Here is a 19,568-nt window from a genome sequence, read left to right as displayed (position 1 = left end):
TCTATTTTTATACTTGCTAAAACATATTTTACATTGGTATAGATAAAACATGCCCATCAGTAAATAACGCAATTAAAAGCATTTCTGCTTAAAACAATTTGACTTCAACTGAATTTTTATGGCACTCTAATTGCAGTAAAGTGAAATATGATGGGCGTTAGGACCTGGAGTCCGCCTTCCTGAGGAGGAGGGCGTAGGCTCTGTCTGCCGGTAGAGGAAGGTGAAGACCGCCCAGCTGCCCGCGCACAACCGCGAGGTCCAGACAGCAGGACGAGCGATGCAAGTAAAGAGTTGCGAGGAAACAGACTAACAAACAGAAACACTAAAGCCACATCGTCTTGTTTTAGCAACGATTACACAAACACAGCACAGAGAGCATGTCGGTGCAAGTAGCTCTGCAAGAGTATGAATTCGAGAGACAGTTCAACGAGGACGAAGCCATCCGATGGATGCAGGAGAACTGGTAAGGCTACATTGTGATAGCGCCTCGTTTTTTAATCCCACAATACAGTATTCCTCTGCAAATTCACCCCGCTGTGTGTACGTGCTTAAAGTGAATTGGAGGCTGAAGCCGTGCACATGCATCAACGTCGCTCACCGGGATTAAACCTAGCCATATCCTATTATATCAGACCCACTGTCATCATCCGCAAATTGCTGCTTGTGCTTCATGAAATGAACAAATTCATGCAGGCCTTCGGCAGCGTGTGAAAGCGATGCTCTGCCACACTTCAAGAATGTCTGAGCTAATGGGATCCTACATGGCTCTCCGATGATGCCAAACATCTTTATACAAGTCACCTAAAATTTCATTATCAATAGTTTGTTAATTATTTAGAATATGTTAAGGGCTCCAATTAAAATATATTTGTATTGTTGATTAATCCATTGATTATCTTTCTTAAACCAGTTACAGTACAAACTATTAGGATACAAAATGCATTGGCCTTCTCAAGATGCAGAGTCTTAAAGTCCTCCAGAGGTTTCTTTTCTCCAAGTCACAATCCAAACAGTCCAAAATGTAAACAATATTCTAATTGCATTGATATGAAATGGTGAAAAGTAGCAAATCCACTCATTTGCATGTCTGGAATCAGAATTTCTAGAGTGTGTTTGCTGTCGATTGACTTATTGATTTACAGACAAGCTTTATTAATGAGAAATGTTTTTGGGAAAAGGACAGTGATTAACTTATAACCAATTGATACTTAACACACTGAAACAGAGTAACGTGCAGTGTGTTTCAAGAGACCTTCTTTAAATGTCATTTTTTATGCATTCTATAGCACAATAAAACAGTAGGCACTGACCAAAGCTCTACTTGGGCAAAATACAGCAGGTAAACAGAGCAGAAAACCAAAAAAACATGCCTAAAACCAGACAGAGATAAAATCAACATTGGCAATTTAAGTACATTTCAGAGCAAAAGAAAGTGACAGAAGTGGGCGTTGAACTGTGCATTAAACAATTCAGTAGAAAGAGATGAATTTCTTAAGTACAAATGTCATGTTTTATCAGGGGAGTGTCTAGTCAGATTGTACACAACATTATCAGGGAATGAAATGTTACAGTGGCTACTGGGGTTAAGTAAATATTGCGTTGTGGTTGTGAGCATCGATGAATTTCATATGTAGGTCATGTGCTGGTCCATCCAAACATCCTTTGCATGAACAAACCGAATGGTCATTATTATCCAGATCGTGCTAGGTTGAGCAAAGAAATGGTACTGAGCAAAACAAAAGGAGTCATGCGTTAAGATAGCGGTAGGCTTCATTAAGCATTCAGTGGCACTGAGTTTGTATAGAGCAGCATACGGTGAGAAGGAGGCATTCATCTGGCTTCTATCTTCCGTTTAATTTGCATGTAGAAAGGAGTCACATTTAGAGTAATATTTTTGCCACAAATGTTGAGCTAATCTCAGAACAGCCTTGCCCTTATTCATCGGGGAGGGGAGAAGGGAGGGAGAGGGAGAGGGAGAGGGGGGAGAGAGAGAGGGAGAGAGAGAGGGAGAGAGAGAGGGAGAGAGAGAGGGAGAGAGAGAGGGAGAGAGAGAGAGAGAGAGAGAGAGAGAGAGAGAGAGAGAGAGAGAGAGAGAGAGAGAGAGAGATTTGGGAACAGTGTGAGGGAGCTGTCCATACCCTGGTACTGACAACTGACCAATCACGTTAGTCTTCTGATGTTGGCTGACAGAGAATTAGCCAATCAGGTTGCAGCTAATCTGTGCTGACTTCTCTGCAGCTGTTCATATAGTGGAGGATGTCAGACCAGGCCAGTGCACATGGCTGAAGGGGAACAACCACAGAAAATATGATTTGATAGCTTGTTTATTGCTTTTTAAAGGTCCAGGAAGCAACTGATTAAGCATGACATGTTTTTTTATGGCTTAGGGGTGAGATAGATAAAGGGGGGAAAAAACAAACAAACACAAATAAACTAATTTAAAGGCAAGCGTAAAAATAATGCTTTAACTTCAGTAGGATGATTGAATACAAACTGCCCTGCTATTTAACTAGCCATGGTCAAAAGCAAATTGCTCTTCGGATGACAAAAGGTTGCTAAGAGACTATTTGTTGAGAGTTGATTGTTACTGATTAATTTCCAGTTCTGGTGCAGTTGTTGTCACATTTAAATAAGTAAAGTAAAAGCAAAACTATTTTGGAAGTTATAGGCAATAAACAGTCTTAACAGTTATAAATGGCAACACATGAATTAATTGAGGGCTAATTGGTACACTCTAAGTGCCAATTCCGGCCCATTACAGTCAAAACACCAGTGTGCCCTGATGTAGGCCAAAGTTGAGTCGGTCCGTACTACTGCTGCATAACACTCATGTGTTTTTTACATCACTAAGGTGAGGCCCGAATTACAACATACTTCCAAGTTAGTATTAAGCTACAGTAATACTATGCTTTACAAAACAGACACGGTGAGACATCTCACTGCATACTGGATATACAGCCTACTGCACATGTCATTGTTCTGAATGAAAACTGGAGACTGGTACACTGATCTGATTGGTTCCCTAGAGACTGGCAGCAGACAGCTCAGCATTGTGAAACAATGATCATTGAGTTCCCAGTCGTCAGAAGGCTGGGAAAAGGAAGGGGAAGGAGTGGAAAGGGATGGTTATATTAAGCAGCATCAGTGTCAAATACAATGGACTCTAGATCTGTTGGAGATGCAGGACAATATTTTGGCCACGCATGTAGTACATTCTTATTGTCTTCAACATAGGCAATGTGGTAGAGGTGACACCGTTGGCAAACTTGACATTGTTAACATTGTTAACTGCCAACTCAAAGTAATGAATGATTTAAATAAACATTCTGTATAAATTGATAACATAGACCAAATAACAGTCCTCGTCTACTGCTTGCAAATTATTGCATGCATTTACTTTTCTACCATGTCCAGAAATCATGCTTTATTGGTATATTATGAACTTCCAAAGTGATTGAGTTCTCATTTTCATGAAATCGTCATCGTTTTCTTTACAAAGACTGTTAAATTAAAAATCCTAATTGTATATTTTGATGTACTGTAAAGTAAATGAATGAAATGACTGTATACTGGTGATGTGTAACATTCTTACATGTTTGGAGACATAGCAGTGCTCACAGCCATATTCTTTGGTACTATCTAATGTAGCCATTAGAGCTAAAACATCTGGTGTGATGATTTATGAAGAATCATTTACCTACCTGTACTGATTTAAAAGCTATACTGCGTCACTGCATAGCTGCATATCATTCAAATCACATAGTTTAACAAAGTGATTGCTCACTGCTTGACCTTGTGAAATTGTCATAGTAAATACAGATGCCTTTTGGGATTTGTGTTCTTATTTCCTCGTAGTAATAAATGCATTGGCTGGGATTCTGGGTGACGGTTAAAAAAAACTGGCAGTTCAAAACAGCCTGTTATTTGTTTGTTGATGGTGTACCTTGCCATCTAAAAGAGAGCTGTTAGCCTCTGTTATACATACATCTTTAACCTGCTGACTCACTCTGTACTCCCACAAACGTCACCATCTCCCATCACCATGCAGGTTGCGTTCTCTGTTTATTGAGAAGCTTCTGGGGCAGATAACATCGCTGTGGGTCTCTGCAATTCTGACGGATATCTGGTTGTTTTAGCCTTCGAATGACAACAAGGGATGCACAAATGAGAATGCTCAATGATGTGTTTGTTGTGCTCTGTTTTGACGGTTTCATTTTATTCACACTGTTTATATAATCTAAGACGGCCTATGAGGGATATAGCAATGTTGTTCAGAAGTATCACCGCTCTTTGACTGGTGTCGAATGTCTGGTTCCTATGGTACTAGATGAGTAAAGGAGATAAGTCTCTTCCTTCCAAGCTTCATGTTACTAATTCAGTTCCAAGAGCTATCCATCCTATTGTCCCAGAGTTCTTGAGCCTCCTGTCTGATGGATGAGACCTATAGATACCCCCCATCTTACATTTAACATCAGGGCATCCTTTCTATCATTACAGAGCTTGTTCTGTCTTCTCTTGGAAAATATTTGGTCGAAGGATGTTTGTAACTTTAGGGTTTTTGTCTGAAGAACTTAGATAATGACGTTTTCCAATATTGCTTGCATTCAACAGGAATATTTCTAGATGCCTTATACAATGTAGAAGTATAGGTCATTTAAGGCGATTTTCAAAGTGTTGTTGGAGAAAATAGGACAACCCAAAACAAAACAACAACGTTTGCTTCCCAGTGCAGTTCGAAAGGTTCGTTTTGCTGCTTTTAAAGTTAATGTTACATGGTCTTGCTTCTTGGTGCCATTTTAACGAGAGTAGCACACGATGACGCTGATCATTTCCGACCGTGTTAACCCAGCGTCCGCTCCAGGCTTGATGTTCGCTGGGCTGCTCTCCTTCTCACGACTGGTGAGATGAAGATGTGGGATGGCTCCTCAAGAATTAAGGTCTGCCTGGAGTGTTGCCTAGTCTGGTTTTACTTTTTTAGATTTTATGAAGCTGTCAAGGAAACGTTTAGATGAAAACACACATGAAAGAGCAGTTTGTTGTTTGGTTTATTTTTTAAACCTTCCTCGCTTACTTTGAATAGCGGCCTTCTTCCTCGCCTAGGCAGTGCATTGCATCTTTTCTTAGCACGTTATCTCCATCAACTTTCAATCAGTGGAATAGCATGCCTTGCATACTGTTCATAATTGCATTACCGCTTTATGCAGCTCCAGGAATGAGTATTGGATCTCTTGTGCACGGCTGTGTACATGTGTTCCATTATTAAGTGCTAATTGAGCCAAGATAAACACACATTTGGCACGCCCTCTTCAAAATAATAACAGTTTACAATTTTTGACTGAAAGGACATATTGGTCAGATGGACAGACACAGATTCTAGTAACCTCTGTCACTTGAAAAGAAGCCTAAGATTTGACGCAATATGAGGGTTGTTTAGAGATTAAATTAGGTGCGCTGCATTGTGCTAATACTGTTAACGGTGTTAGCGCAATTAACTGTTAGCATGGCTCTGGATGTTCTTAAGCACTTAACATAATCTTTTAAAATAATTAACACACATCTAAATAACTGTTCTGTTTCCTGAATAGAAACATTGGGCCGTCAGATTCAGCATTGACTAAACCAATATGTGGTAGGACTTTTTCTAGCCTGGTTATTTTAAAGTTCAATTAGGGTGTGGGTGTGGGTGTGGGTGTGGGTGTGTGTGTGTGTGTGTGAATAACTGGGTAAACGGGTGCTGCTATTTTCTAATAGATATCGTTCTTACAGCACCTCATTTGTCTTATTTAGAGTTTTGATGATCATCCTACACTTTGGCACAGCAACTCTGATCGCCTTTTTACATTTTTAGATACAAGTGCCCGATAAGGTAAACTCCCTGAGTGCTTTGTGTGCTTTTGAACACATCGATTCACGCTCGTAACACAGTTGCAGATGCATATTTGATACTTTAAGCACACAGTTTGTTGAGACAATTAGAGATCAGCTCAGTCGCACAGACCTGCAGAGTCATCAGACTGCAACCTCAGGGTTATATAACGGCTGAAATCTCCTGCTCCTCCAGCTAATACTGATACAAGTTTCACAGCAGGTTATTCAGCAGCTTTAGGAAACAGTGAGTGGGGGAGGGGCTGCACATTCTTATTCTATTACAAACTGTGCTACATGCAGGTACACAGACTACTTCTACAAAGACTACAAATACTGTTACATTACATTAAGATGATGTATTTACCTGTCTACTCTGTGTTTTCTCATTGGCAGTTATTTGAATGAGCTAAAGTAACATGCCTGCTAAACAACATACCAGTGATATGCTCATGTTTTTACGAGCTCTTTTGTTGGACTAATTTGGCAACTAGCACCACTTCAGTTGAGATTTTTAAATATCAGATTTCAGCTTGATTTGGCAGTAGATCAAACAGTGTCATACCTAAGGCCTCATCCTCTGTTAACAATCACACATGGGAGAAAGAGATGCCGGAGGTGCCGTGCCTACCTAACTGAGCAGCTTTCCTGATACATTTATAGTACTTGCACATTGTCCTGGTTAGATCTATCAAACACATTCTTCTAGTTGGTTGTTTCATTTGTAATATGATACTTTAATGGTCACATTTTTATTTGAATCCGTTCCTATGAAATAAATAAATATTTTATTAGAACAAAACAAATGTTCACAGTGTGCATTTAATGTTATCGACTTTCTGTAGCCACATACACGTTTTACAATATATGTTAAGCTTTAGATACACATGTTGGGATTCATGTAAACCCTTTAAACATGCAGTAGATGCAGTTTATTCAGTGGATCTCTGATACCTGTACCTTACTCAAATGAAACCACTGCTGTAACGTTTTATTTGGAGAAAATTTCATCCGGAGGGACACATTTCCAACCTTGCAGCAAGCATGAAATCTCTGCTGATTCTGTAACTACTCCATGCTGATCCTCCCGGAAAGAGCTCTGATGTTGGAGTTTTCCAATTTGTGCTGCCTCGGCCCACTTTGACAAACACTGCCCTCTTATATATTATCCTGTGTAGACAGAAATCAGAAATGGTGGTTGGTTGCATTTGTTGGATTTATCATTGAAATGTGTTCAGTGATGCTATATTTTAAATGGTTCTTGAAGTCAAAATGAGTAGTTAGTCTTGTTTCATCTCAAGATTGTTCTTCCTAAAATAGTTCATCAGATGAGTTGTTGCAATTATTTTTGAAGCAACTGAAGGAAGATGGGGGTAAAAACTGATCAAACTGTTAGCCCACGACAAAACACACAGGGTATATCCCTTGCTAGCAGATCTTGTCGACAGATCAAACCTTCAGCTCTTCTTAAAAGAAACTGACCAATGAACATGACTCATTAGTCAGTTTGTCAAAGCAGGATCATTAAAAGAATTTAACTTGCACATTGGCAAATGCAGTTTGTCTGAAGAAAGCAAATTCAATACGAGGTCAGGAGTAGAGCTGTAGAGGCACCAGGGTGCATAAAGGGATGATGTGAATTCACACTGATGTCTCAAATAGATTCCTGTGACGGTAGACATAGCTTTGCTGCAGCTGGCTCTTCACAGCCTTTGCAAAGACAACAGCAGCGCCCCCACCCCCACCACCGCCCTTCACCGACTTGTCATCTTTAACCATGCCCTTGGCTTCCTGTACCCTTTATTATTTTTATCAGACAGTTTAATCCATCTTCTGAACCTAACACAGTAGGCCGAGCACATCTTAACCTTTGGCTAGGTCGGCTTGTACTTGAGGATGACAAACACAGAGCACAAGACAGGGATTTCTCTACACATCGTTATGCTTGGACCAGGGCATAACAAAAACATTCATATCTGCAATAAACAGTGAGAACTTTTTGAAACTTATATCATTTTTGTCCTGATAATGGCTGACATGCAGAATAACATAGAGGAGATGTTTTGGTACATTTCCATAAGGTCAGTGAAGTCATAAATACTAGAGCCTTAAGTGAATAAATTGTAATGTTAGGACAGTAATAAATAAGACATTTTATCTATAGTGATTGTGCTACAGGCAAACACTCTCAGTATTCAACTAAAGGGCTACAACTTTCTCATTATAGATACATTCATTTGTTCAAGTTGTCTTACTTTAAATGATTAATTTATCTTAAGGAAAGTTATGACACATTTTATGGTTTCTCCTACACAACAAGTTAATAGCTGATGTACGGTTTGTACATCACTCTGACCTTTGACCCTTTAACTTTGACAGCAGTACACTGAAGGGGAATGCTGAGCCGGCCCCTCTACAGTATGTAGGCCACAATGTGGTCTGTGTTGCTCTGTCCTGTCCTCTCCTCCTCCATGTGTAGTTGAGAAACAGTGATGTCATTCTGCAGTCCGCCCCTGTTGTCATTCTGTGAAAGATGTTCCTTTCCACTTCAACTGGGCTGCTTTGTCCTTTGTTCTGTGGAGGTGGCCTGGATCAGTTTGTGGGCTTCCTGCTAGAACAGAGAATTGGCATCTGTCATTCTGTGAATACTGACGAACAATCAAGTCCACTGTGTTCAACAACTGTCACTGTTATTGTACTGTTGTTGCTATCTTTATTTACTTAGATAACAATAGTTTAAGTCTCAGAGTTGATCAGTTCAGCGAGTTCACTCTGATGGTGATTTAAGTTCTCAGATCATACAGCTGGTAATAGTTATTAAATGTATTTTAAAGACCGGTCAGAAATGCCCCACAAAAGTCTGCAGTATGGGTATCAGGCAGGTCTTCACATTATGTCATGAATTGACATTGAGAAAAACATAACATCTAAATTGTGCTAATCAAAGGTTTCCTGTTTATATATTTTTCATATGTATCATGTTTTTGAACTGGCTAAGCAGAATGCACATTTCCCCCTTTTTTTTTAGCCTAACTAAACACCTGATAAGCAAAATAAAGTGCTGTTTGTTCTGTGCTCCGCTTAGGCTGTTTTTGTTGCTGTTTCAGGTGAATTATGTCACGGTTCTGTGAGAAATGATTGCGTTTTTAGTGTGAGTTTTGCATGGACCATTTGACCAATGCTACTATACTGTATCAGGGTTTCCCACACATAGACTTTACTTGGGCGAGCCGCCCAGGTATATTAACGGCCGCACAAGTATATTTCGTGACCCTTTTAGGGATCCCGGATGGCGTCCTCGAGCACGACGCCATCCGGGATCGATTAACTAGAGGACAATGATCTCCTCGCTCTACGCCTCCTGTACCTGACCGCTCTGCTATCGAGTGTAGGGTCTGCTAACAAGCGACAAAACAGAAAGGGAGACCTTACGAGAAAAAGAGTAAGGTCCCCCCCCCCCCGTGCCCGGTCATCTGCACCCCCCCAAGTATATTTCAGATCTGTGGGAAACACTGTGTATACTACAAAGACAGCATTAAAACTTGCCTTTCTGTGTTATATGATGCTACACACATACATCTTCAAACTGAATAATTAATACACATAAGTAGTACATTGTTTTGGTGACACACTATGAAATCATGCGTTTCTCTTTGTATAACCTCTGAAAAATCCTTCCTGACTCCTTGGGCTAGTTTTATGCAACTCATCATCCCCAGGGCTAAAAATCAAAGAGCTCCCATAATGCTTCATTCTTGGTGTCTTTGCATTGTCCTATGAAAACAAACCATTTGTTTCTATTTATTGTTTTCCAAGGGGGGTACTAATGGTGTATTTGTCTTACTAGCTTTCTCTCTCCTTTAAGAACCCTTCTGCAGTTATTATGCTTTGCTCATTGAAACCTTACCAATACAAGTGTAATTGATCTAACTGTATTTGCTAATGCTGATCCAAACTATTCCTCTGCTTCCTACCCAATATATCAAACACTTTTTTAGACAAACCTGCTCTAGATTTAGGCAGCATGCACTTCTGTCCTACTCAGCATCCAGTCTGTCAAGTCTTACCACCTGTGCTTTGTAATTGTGCTGAGCACTGGGAGAAGCTTTTCTTTAGATTTAGTCAGGCCATGTGATGCTTCAGCAAAAATCCTTTGACAGGTCAATTAAGGCAAACAGACGTCACAGGATGGTGGGTGTAGGAACTGAATAGTAGAAATGACTGTTAACTGAACGCTAAGCGTTTAGGGACCGATGGATCTGGACCCAAATTGTTGAATCATTACTTGTGACGTTGGTACAGCTATTGTTTGTGTTCTGTACTTATTATAGTGGTGCTGTTAGAAGAGAGGCATCATTTTGGTTAAATCCATCTCTTTTCAAACCTAGAAATGATGTTTATAAGTGCCTGAATCACACTATATTCCCTTGGTAACCGGGATGTTTTTCACAGAAAGCTATAAAGGAAAAGTTCCTTTGAAAACATGCTATTTTATTTCCTTGACTCCTTTTATTTGTTGCAAGAGGTCGCTTGTACAGACAACTAAAAGATGAGAGGTCAAGACAATGAAGTGTAATAAAAAGGTTATTGATAATCTTTGTTTTTTTGTGTCTGCAGGAAGAAGTCTTTTCTCTTCGCTGCACTCTATGTTGCCTTTATCCTCGGTGGCCGCCATGTCATGAAACCGAGGGAGAAGTTTGAGTTGAGGAAGCCACTGGTGCTATGGTCGCTCACACTTGCTGTGTTCAGGTGAGACAGCGCAGATATTATTAATATGATCAAATGAATGTCAATATTAATGATTATCAACTGTGTTTTCAGTTAGTGTACCATGGTCATCAAGGTGCCCAGTAGACAGAAAGTGGATTCAGTATCTATGTTTTGCCGTGGTTGTCATACGGGTCATTTTCCTATGGTCTTCAAAGTTTGAGCAGTAATTCAGTGCTACATTTTTTGTCTTCATTTTCAAATAAATACAGTGTGTAATGACTTAGAAATCATAATCATGTGTGTTACATTAAATTCATCACAAAAACAAAGACGTAGTTTATAAAAAACAAACAAGAATACGTTTAATTCACATGGAATATACTTGACATATCAACTATAGTACAAAATCTCCTTCAATGATTTCTTATGTTTGCTTGTTCTCTCTGTCTTTGTAGTATATTTGGTGCCATCCGTACTGGGAGTTACATGATGTACATCCTGATGACAAAAGGGCTTAAACAGTCAGTTTGTGACCAGAGCTTTTACAACGGTCCTGTCAGCAAATTCTGGGCATATGCCTTTGTACTTAGTAAAGCACCAGAACTGGGTAAGTCAAGACCTTTTCATGTCTTATAGTGTGTGTCCACTGGGCATCATTTTTGCTTTTGCGTAAACCATCTTTGGTATGTTAATAAACAGGCCGCCAAGTAAGGTTTACTTCTTAGGTTTACATCTATTATTGTCATAATTGAGAGGGAAATACTCATATGGCCATTATTTTTGCTTTTAATAATCTTGGTTTTTACCTCTCTCCGAGCTCAGGCAAACAGCCTTGGGAGAGCTGTTTCTACCAGTATGATAAGGCAGGCCCTCTCTTTTTGCTTTGGCTTCAACTACAGCTGTGTCTTAGATATGACCTTAAAATGACATTTTCTTCAGACCATAACAGGACAGTTTGACCCTGCCAGGGACAGGATTTGCAGGGTCTTGTAGTATAATGTTGATTATGCTCTTAGGGGTTTTTAGGTAATAATGACAAGGGAAGAAAACCTCAGAGTTGGTTTCGACAGAGACTGTGTCGCTACGGTGGTTAGGCATTACAAACAGGCCTAAAGTATGCTATGAGTCTAACCTTACTACTGGAAGCTCCTAGTGACTGTTTTACAACATGTGCAAATTCACTTAGTGGTCAAATAGTGAGCAAGGACTGGTATTAGTGGTCATTCTCTAACCTTTTCAAACAGGTGTTTATCTACTACTACTGAATGTTCTCTACAAACCTTCAGGATATTTTTGACAACCCTACTGTCTCTATCATATCCGCAGGTGACACTCTCTTCATTGTCCTGAGGAAACAGAAGCTCATCTTCCTCCACTGGTACCACCACATCACCGTGCTGCTCTACTCCTGGTACTCCTACAAGGACATGGTGGCCGGCGGGGGATGGTTCATGACCATGAACTACTTGGTCCACGCGGTCATGTACTCTTACTACGCCTTGCGTGCAGCTGGCTTCAAGGTGTCACGCAAGTTTGCCATGTTTATCACACTGACCCAGATCACCCAGATGCTGATGGGCTGTGTGGTCAACTACCTGGTGTACTCGTGGATGCAGCAGGGCCAGGAGTGTCCATCCCACATGCAGAACATTGTGTGGTCCTCCCTCATGTACCTTAGCTACTTTGTGCTCTTTGTCCAGTTCTTCATCGAGGCCTACTTTGGCAAGTCCAAATCATCGGCAACAACTGTCGCCAAGAAGAGCGAATAAACAAGTGCCATAAGTACGAGAAGGGAGATAATGATGAAAAAGGTAATTGGGAATGAAGAGCAGGGACCAGTGACATGAGATAATCGGTTTGGTGTTAAGTTTGTTGAAAGAAAGATGAATGATGCAGAGCAGGCATAGGGTTGGGGTAGAGGTGGGAGGGTCAAGAGATGACTAGCGTTTGTGCTTGAGCATTATTACTAATGTGCAGATCTAAAAGCCCTCAAAGGATGTAGTTGAGGGATGCTGAGAATGAAGCATTGCCATGGTCAGAGCCATTACAACATGTCCACCTGAAGTTTAAAAGCCCTTTTTTAAATTCATTTTAAAATCTTAAATTTAACTAAAATTACCAGATTAAAAAAATGCCACAAGCATATGTTTACTTGATATTAAATACATATATTAATTTGTACATATGAAGATGTATCGGGGCCATCTGAGTGTTTTGTCCATCTGTTGTCAATGTTTGTTTTTTTGTTTTGATCTGTCAAAGAAAACGTTTGAAACACTGGTAAGTGTTGGTGGTTCTGAACTGATGGGGTGAACGGCACTGTATCTTCTGTGTCTTACATTGCAAAATGTGATATTTTCTCAGGTCTTAGGTTATCTCTTTCTTAATATAATATGCATATCAAGACAAAGTAGACATGTTTAACATCAGCAATGGTTTACAGTATGGCTTAAATGACTTCAGTTTGCTTGAAACAAATATGAATGAAGCTGATTGGACTGAATGACTCGGATGATCACTCTACTCCTGGGCATGATGGGGAAACAGATGCTGACAGTGCCCTGCTTCACCAATTGCAGAAGTTGCTGACCACGCTTGGAAAATGACTTGCCATTTATTTCCAAATGCCTCTGTTGAATGGTCCCTACCAGTGAAGAAAATGTGTATTTCGGACATTGAAGGCCTAAATGAAGAACAAACATATTCATGTTTAGCAGAAGAAAAAAATCCAACATGCAAATTGTCAAAATCTGCTGTATTGACTTTGAAAATAGTATGTATCCTAATGGCGTCTGTTGTGCTATTGTGCATTTGCACTGTATCAATGTCAAAACAATTGTTGCTGAAAAAAATAACGTATGAACAAAGAGTGAAAAAATACAAAATGCCTCTGTTTTCTTTTTTTGTTGTCACATCTGTGGTATCTTGGTCATACTCATTCACAATCACTTAAGTGCTCATCCTGGAAAGACCGTTAAGGGGTTACATTGCCGATTTATAAACAGCAGTATTTAGAAAGGTTCAAGGATGATTATTACCTTCAGATATCCTGTATATATGTTGAATAAAGAGTAAGCTTACTTGCTTAAGTTGGTGGATCGTATGTAGCAGTAATTGCATACACCTAAGCATATTAAGGATTACGTTTTCCGGTTTCACGAGTCAATATATTAAAGCTGGATTCAATTGGCTGATGTCAGGTATAAACAGCCTACGTGACCTGAGTAATTGAGCTGCTTTACCAATTAACAATTCCCAAATTACTCTCTCATGCATTCAATAGTCTCCACATGTGCTGTACCTGAGCAGTCTCTAGTCGTGCATATTGTGAAAGAAAGTTTAATCTGGGTTCCTTGATAAACTAACAATGTTTAATTTACTGGTCATTTGTTTGAGATTTGAACATATGCAAATTGTCCTTGCTTGATCTCACATTGGAGACATACCATTGAGCGTTACTCTAACAAAGCCAAGTGTGTGTCCTTGTTCAGTAGACTATTGTTTATGTCAGCGGTTCCCACACTTTTTTTGCGGCGCACCCCCTTCTACGTCCCAACCGGGTTGACACACCCCCCCAAAAAAATAAATAAAACGCAATAAAGATTGGTTTTATCGCCATATAAAGACTCATGTTTAATCATCCGCAAAAACCAGAACACGCATGACGATAACAACATCAACAAAGTTTCAATATAATGCAAAAAAGAAAAATTGCAACGATCCACAACATTAAAGAGCATGGGCTCAGAAACAGATACAATACATAAAAACGAGGATCAATCATTCCTGACTCCCGCTCATTTTCTTCTCTCGGATTCGTTCCTATTCTCTCCGTCTCTGTTGCCTCCAAATCCTCACTCTCTCTTGACCCCTCTCTTCCTTCATGACTAACCACGTTGTCATGAGACGTTCCACTTGACAGTTTACCTGATTTCAGCCAGTTAATCATATTTGAAAGAATGAATGAAACGAGTTGGCGCGCATAGATCCTACTACGTTTCTATCAAAAACTAATAAATTATAGTTTTTTGATTTAAAATAAAAGGGATTACAAAGGAAATGTTTATTCCTGTTTTTTTTTATTGTAGCCTATGGAAAAATCCCATTTAAAAAACAACACTGTAATATTTTTTACACCAGACCACCATTACACGTTTCATCTCGCGCACCCCCTGGTGGCAGCTCGTGCACCCCACACTTTGGGAATCCCTGGTTTATGATAAAGAATTACAAATGGAAGCCGGTGTTCCAGTTTAACTCGATTCCGGTTCAAATGGTTGAGTTTACGTTTTCGACTCCTTGAGCGTCATATGACACTATACTGGCCGAATCATATGTGGTTGCCAGGTTCGTCATTTTCACCTTACTTGTGTGTCTGAAGTGTGACCAGACAATACTTTTAAAAAAAACCTCGGCGAAAAAACGTAAGCATCACTTCATGTAAATGTGCATGTGGAGATCACCTACAGACAACAACAGAAAATACGCTGGCCAAAAAATAAAAATAAAAATAAACAATATTCATACTCTAGCGACAGGATTCGAACCCGTACATTTGGGTAATATATATGTCAACCATGTATGTTACTCATTACGCCACCGACCAGCTCAAACAACGCCCTGCTTGAACCATCTAAGTGTTCAGTTCTTGTCAGCTGTTTACAATCACCGTTTAACATGGATGAAATAAACCCCACCCATGTTAACTGGTGATATTCACAATATGACACAGGCAGACGCTGCCAACGCAAGCCTCAAAAACGAATTCAAAAGCCATGTGTTACGGACAATACACTAACATGGCCACCTCAAAGGATATTGCTTTGGGTTTTTTGCCTAATAAATGCATATAGTGACCATTACAAAGCACATATCAAACGCTATGAAAATGGCCGCTGTGAGATACGAACCCAGTCATGCTTTCAAAAGGTATTTATCCACTGCCTTACCGCTAATGGCCTGAGCTACTGTTCAGACGTTGAAGCAACAAGCAGAAAATATATTTATTATTGACTATTTACTTGTAGCTGTTCCCAATTGGCTACAACTTCATCACTGGATGAATAGAGGCATGGTTTGGCAAGTGACTTTATTTATTTGTTGGCTGTCAAATACATGCAGGACAGTAATCTTTGTCCACAGGTGGTTCCCCCACACAAAGGCTGTGATACCAGCTTTTACAAAGCGTGCACTCCGTCTGGAAGAAAAGGGCAAACAAAAATTACAAAAATTAAATAAAGATATGCTTTAGGACAGTTGTATAATAAAACATTACAATAATCAACTTCAAGTGCTTACCCATTGGTCATGGGTGTCATGTTCGCCACACACCTGACATAGCTCCGACAAATCATCTGATTACAGATAGCCATGTTATTGGCTGGAATAAATAGCACTTGCATGACAATAACAACTGAAAACAAAGTAGAAACCAACCCGTTTCCTTGATGAGCTGTTGGGCTATGTCCATTCGCAGATGGCTGATCCCCTGCTCATCCAAAGACTGCGGTCAAATCAGCCGACACTCGCAATTTCTTGGTCAAACCAGCCGACACTCGCGTTTGTCAAATTTCTAGTGCCTTCGTATTTTAAACTGTGCAGTAAATGCATTTACACGAAGTACTACTCGAGTCTGACTGAAGTTCCTGTGTTTTGTTCCTTGACTTTGGGTTACGAGAAAAACATGAATACATTATTTCTGACTATGACTGGTACATTTGAGTTCATCACCACCCTGACCTCACACACAATGAGTATAAAACATTTACTGCATACCATTGGAGCAATTCTACTCCAAAGCTCCTAATTTCCACCTTAATAGCCATATATTGCTATTTCTGAGTTACTGTAAAAATGTACTATTTAACTTGGCCTCACTATGACTGGTTGATTCGAGTTCACCACCACCCTGACCACACACACACTGAGTTTTAAACATTTTTACTGTAGAAAATTGAAGAAATTAAACTCTAAAGATCAAAATTTCAACTCTAAAGATCAAAATTTCACCCTTCATATGACATATTCAACGTTTGACTTACCTACTGTAAAAATGAATCATTTAACTTGGCCTCACTATGACTGGTATTTTTGAGTTCACCACCACAATGACCTCACACACATTGAGTTTCAAACATTCTACTGTAGAAAGTTGGAAATATTCCACTCCAAAGATCAGAATATCCACCTTAAAAGCCATATATTGCCATGTTTGGCTTACTGTAAATACGAAACATTTCACTTGGCCTCACTATGACTGGTTGATTCGAGTTCACCATCACCCTGACCACACACACACACTGAGTTTCAAACATTTTTACTGTAGAACATTGAAGAAATTCAACTCTAAAGATCAGAATTTCAACCTTTAGATGACATATATTCAACGTTTGACTTACTGTAAAAATGAATCTTTTAACTTGGCCTCACTATGACTGGTACATTTGAGTTTACCATCTCCTTGACCTCATAAACACTGAGTCTCAAACATTTTTACTGTAGAAAATTGGAGAAATTCAACTCCAAAGATCAGAATTTCCCCCTTCAAATGACATATATTCAATGTTTGTCTTACTGTAAAAATGTATCATTTAACTTGGCCTCACTATGACTACTTTATTTGAGTTCACCACCGCCATGACCTCACAAACACTGAGTTTCAAACATTTTTACTGTAGAAAATTGAAGAAATTCCACTCTAAAGATCAGAATTTCAACCTTAGATGCATATGTTGCCATGTTTGACTTACTGTAAAAATGAAAAATTTAACTTGGCCTCACTATGACTGGTACATTTGAGTTCACCACCGCCATGACCTCACACACACTGAGTTTCAACATATTTACTGTAGAAAACTGAAACTCAGTGTGTGTGTGGTCAGGGTGGTGGTGAACTCAAATATACCAGTCATAGTGAGGCCAAGTGAAATGTTTCATATTTACAGTAAGCCAAACATAGCAATATATGGCTTTTAAGGTGGATATTCTGATCTTTGGAGTGGAATATTTCCAACTTTCTACAGTAAAAATGTTTGAGACTCAATGTGTGTGAGGTCATGGTGGTGGTGAACCCAAATGTACCAGTTATAGTGAGGCCAAGTTAAATGATTCATTTTGACAGTAAGTCAAACATTGAATATATGTAATCTGAAGGATGAAATTCTGATCTTTAGAGTTGACATTCTGATCTTTAGAGTTTAATTTCTCCACTTTTCTACAGTAAAAATGTTTGAAACTCAGTCTGTGTGTGTTCAGGGTGTTGGTGAACTCAAATCAACCAGTCATAGTGAGGCCAAGTGAAACGTTTCATATTTACAGTAAGCCAAACATAGCAATATATGGCTTTTAGGGTGGAAATTCTGATCTTTGGAGTGGAATATCTCCAATTTTCTACAGTAAAAATATTTGAAACTCAGTGTGTTTGAGATCGTGGTGGTGGTGAACCCAAATGTACCAGTTATAGTGAGACCAAATTAAATGATTCATTTTTACAGTAAGTCAAACATTGAATATATGTCATCTCAAGGTTGAAATTCTGATCTTTAGAGTTGAATTTCTTCAATTTTCTACAGTAAAAATGTTTGAAACTCAGTGTGTGTGTTGTCCGGGTGGTGGTGAACTCAAATCAACCAGTCATAGTGAGGCCAAGTTAAAAGTTTCATATTTACAGTAAGCCAAACCTAGCAATATATGGCTTTTAAGGTGGAAATTCTGATCTTTGGAGTGGAATATTTCCAATTTTCTACAGTAAAAATATTTGAAACTCAGTGTGTGTGTGTGGTCAGGGTGGTGATGAACTTGAATCAACCAGTCATAGTGAGGCCAAGTTAAATAATACATCTTTACAGTAACTCAGAAATAGCAATATATGGCTATTAAGGTGGAAATTGGGAGCTTTGGAGTAGAATTGCTCCAATGGTATGCAGTAAATGTTTTATACTCATTGTTTGTGAGGTCAGGGTGGTGATGAACTCAAATGTACCAGTCATAGTCAGAAATAATGTATGAATGTTTTTCTCGTAACCCAAAGTCCAGGAACAAAACACAGGAACTTCAGCCAGACTCGAGTAGTACTTCGTGTAAATGCGTTTACCACGTAGTTTAGAATATGGGGGCACTAGAAATATGACAATCGCGAGTGTCGGCTGGCTTGACCAAGAAATCGCGAGTGTCGGCTGACTTGACCGCAGTTCATCAAAGGGACCAGCCACCAGTTTCCTCAACAATCGACAAAATAAGTCCATAATTACCAGTTCCAGAGTGTCTGCTTGTATTTCTTGTACTTGTGAAATGTAGGGCTGGACTGAGGTGGGGATGGGGATTGAGGTGGGGATGGATCAGTAATTGCGGATGGGGAACCAGTTTGCCATTTGTGCAGCACACGTGGTGTTGGCTCTATGGCCGAGTTGGTCTATTTATGCAAGGTCTTGCCCTCCTTTGACATTATGTCAGCACTTTTTCAATCCATGCTGACGATTATAAATGGCCCGTCTAAACAGCTATATATGTATCCTTTGCCACCTAATTTGCTAATTGACTTCATCCAGTGATCAATTTCAATGTCATTGTTACTGTTTTTCCCAATTGTTGGGAACAGCTACAAGCAAATAGTCAATAATAAATATTCACCTGTTCTTTCTACGTCTGAACAGTATAGGCCATTAGCGGTAAGGCAGTGGATTAATACCTTTTGAAAGCATGACTGGGTTCGTATCTCACAGCGGCTATTTTCATAGCGTTTGATACTTTGTAATGGTCACTATATGCATTTATTAGGCAAAAAAAACAAAGCGATATCCTTTCAGATGTCCATGCTGGTGTTTGGTCCGTAACACATGGCTTTTGCGTTCGTTTTTGAGGCTTGCATTGGCAGCGTCTGCCTGTGTCATATTGTGAATATCACCAGTTAACATGGGTGGGGTTTATTTCATCCATGTCAAATGGTGATTGTAAACAGCTGACAAGAGTTGACAACACTTAGATGGTTCAAGCAG

The 19,568-nt window shown here is 39.5% G+C and overlaps 1 protein-coding gene across 1 annotated transcript; it reads left to right on the top strand.

Annotated features, from left to right (window-relative positions):
• Positions 1 to 201: 201 nt before the first annotated feature.
• Positions 202 to 13,460, top strand: elovl6 (ELOVL fatty acid elongase 6). Its single transcript, XM_063876802.1, has 4 exons — positions 202 to 463; positions 10,483 to 10,614; positions 11,031 to 11,182; positions 11,902 to 13,460. Exons 1-4 carry the CDS (start codon positions 378 to 380, stop codon positions 12,342 to 12,344), a joined length of 813 nt encoding a protein of 270 aa, XP_063732872.1. The 5' UTR covers positions 202 to 377; the 3' UTR covers positions 12,345 to 13,460.
• Positions 13,461 to 19,568: the final 6,108 nt, after the last annotated feature.

Source organism: Eleginops maclovinus, chromosome 23 (assembly GCF_036324505.1).
Source record: "Eleginops maclovinus isolate JMC-PN-2008 ecotype Puerto Natales chromosome 23, JC_Emac_rtc_rv5, whole genome shotgun sequence".
Lineage (NCBI taxonomy): Eukaryota > Metazoa > Chordata > Actinopteri > Perciformes > Eleginopidae > Eleginops > Eleginops maclovinus.
Note: the sequence above shows the minus strand (reverse complement) of the source record. Positions and strands in the feature narration are given on the sequence as shown.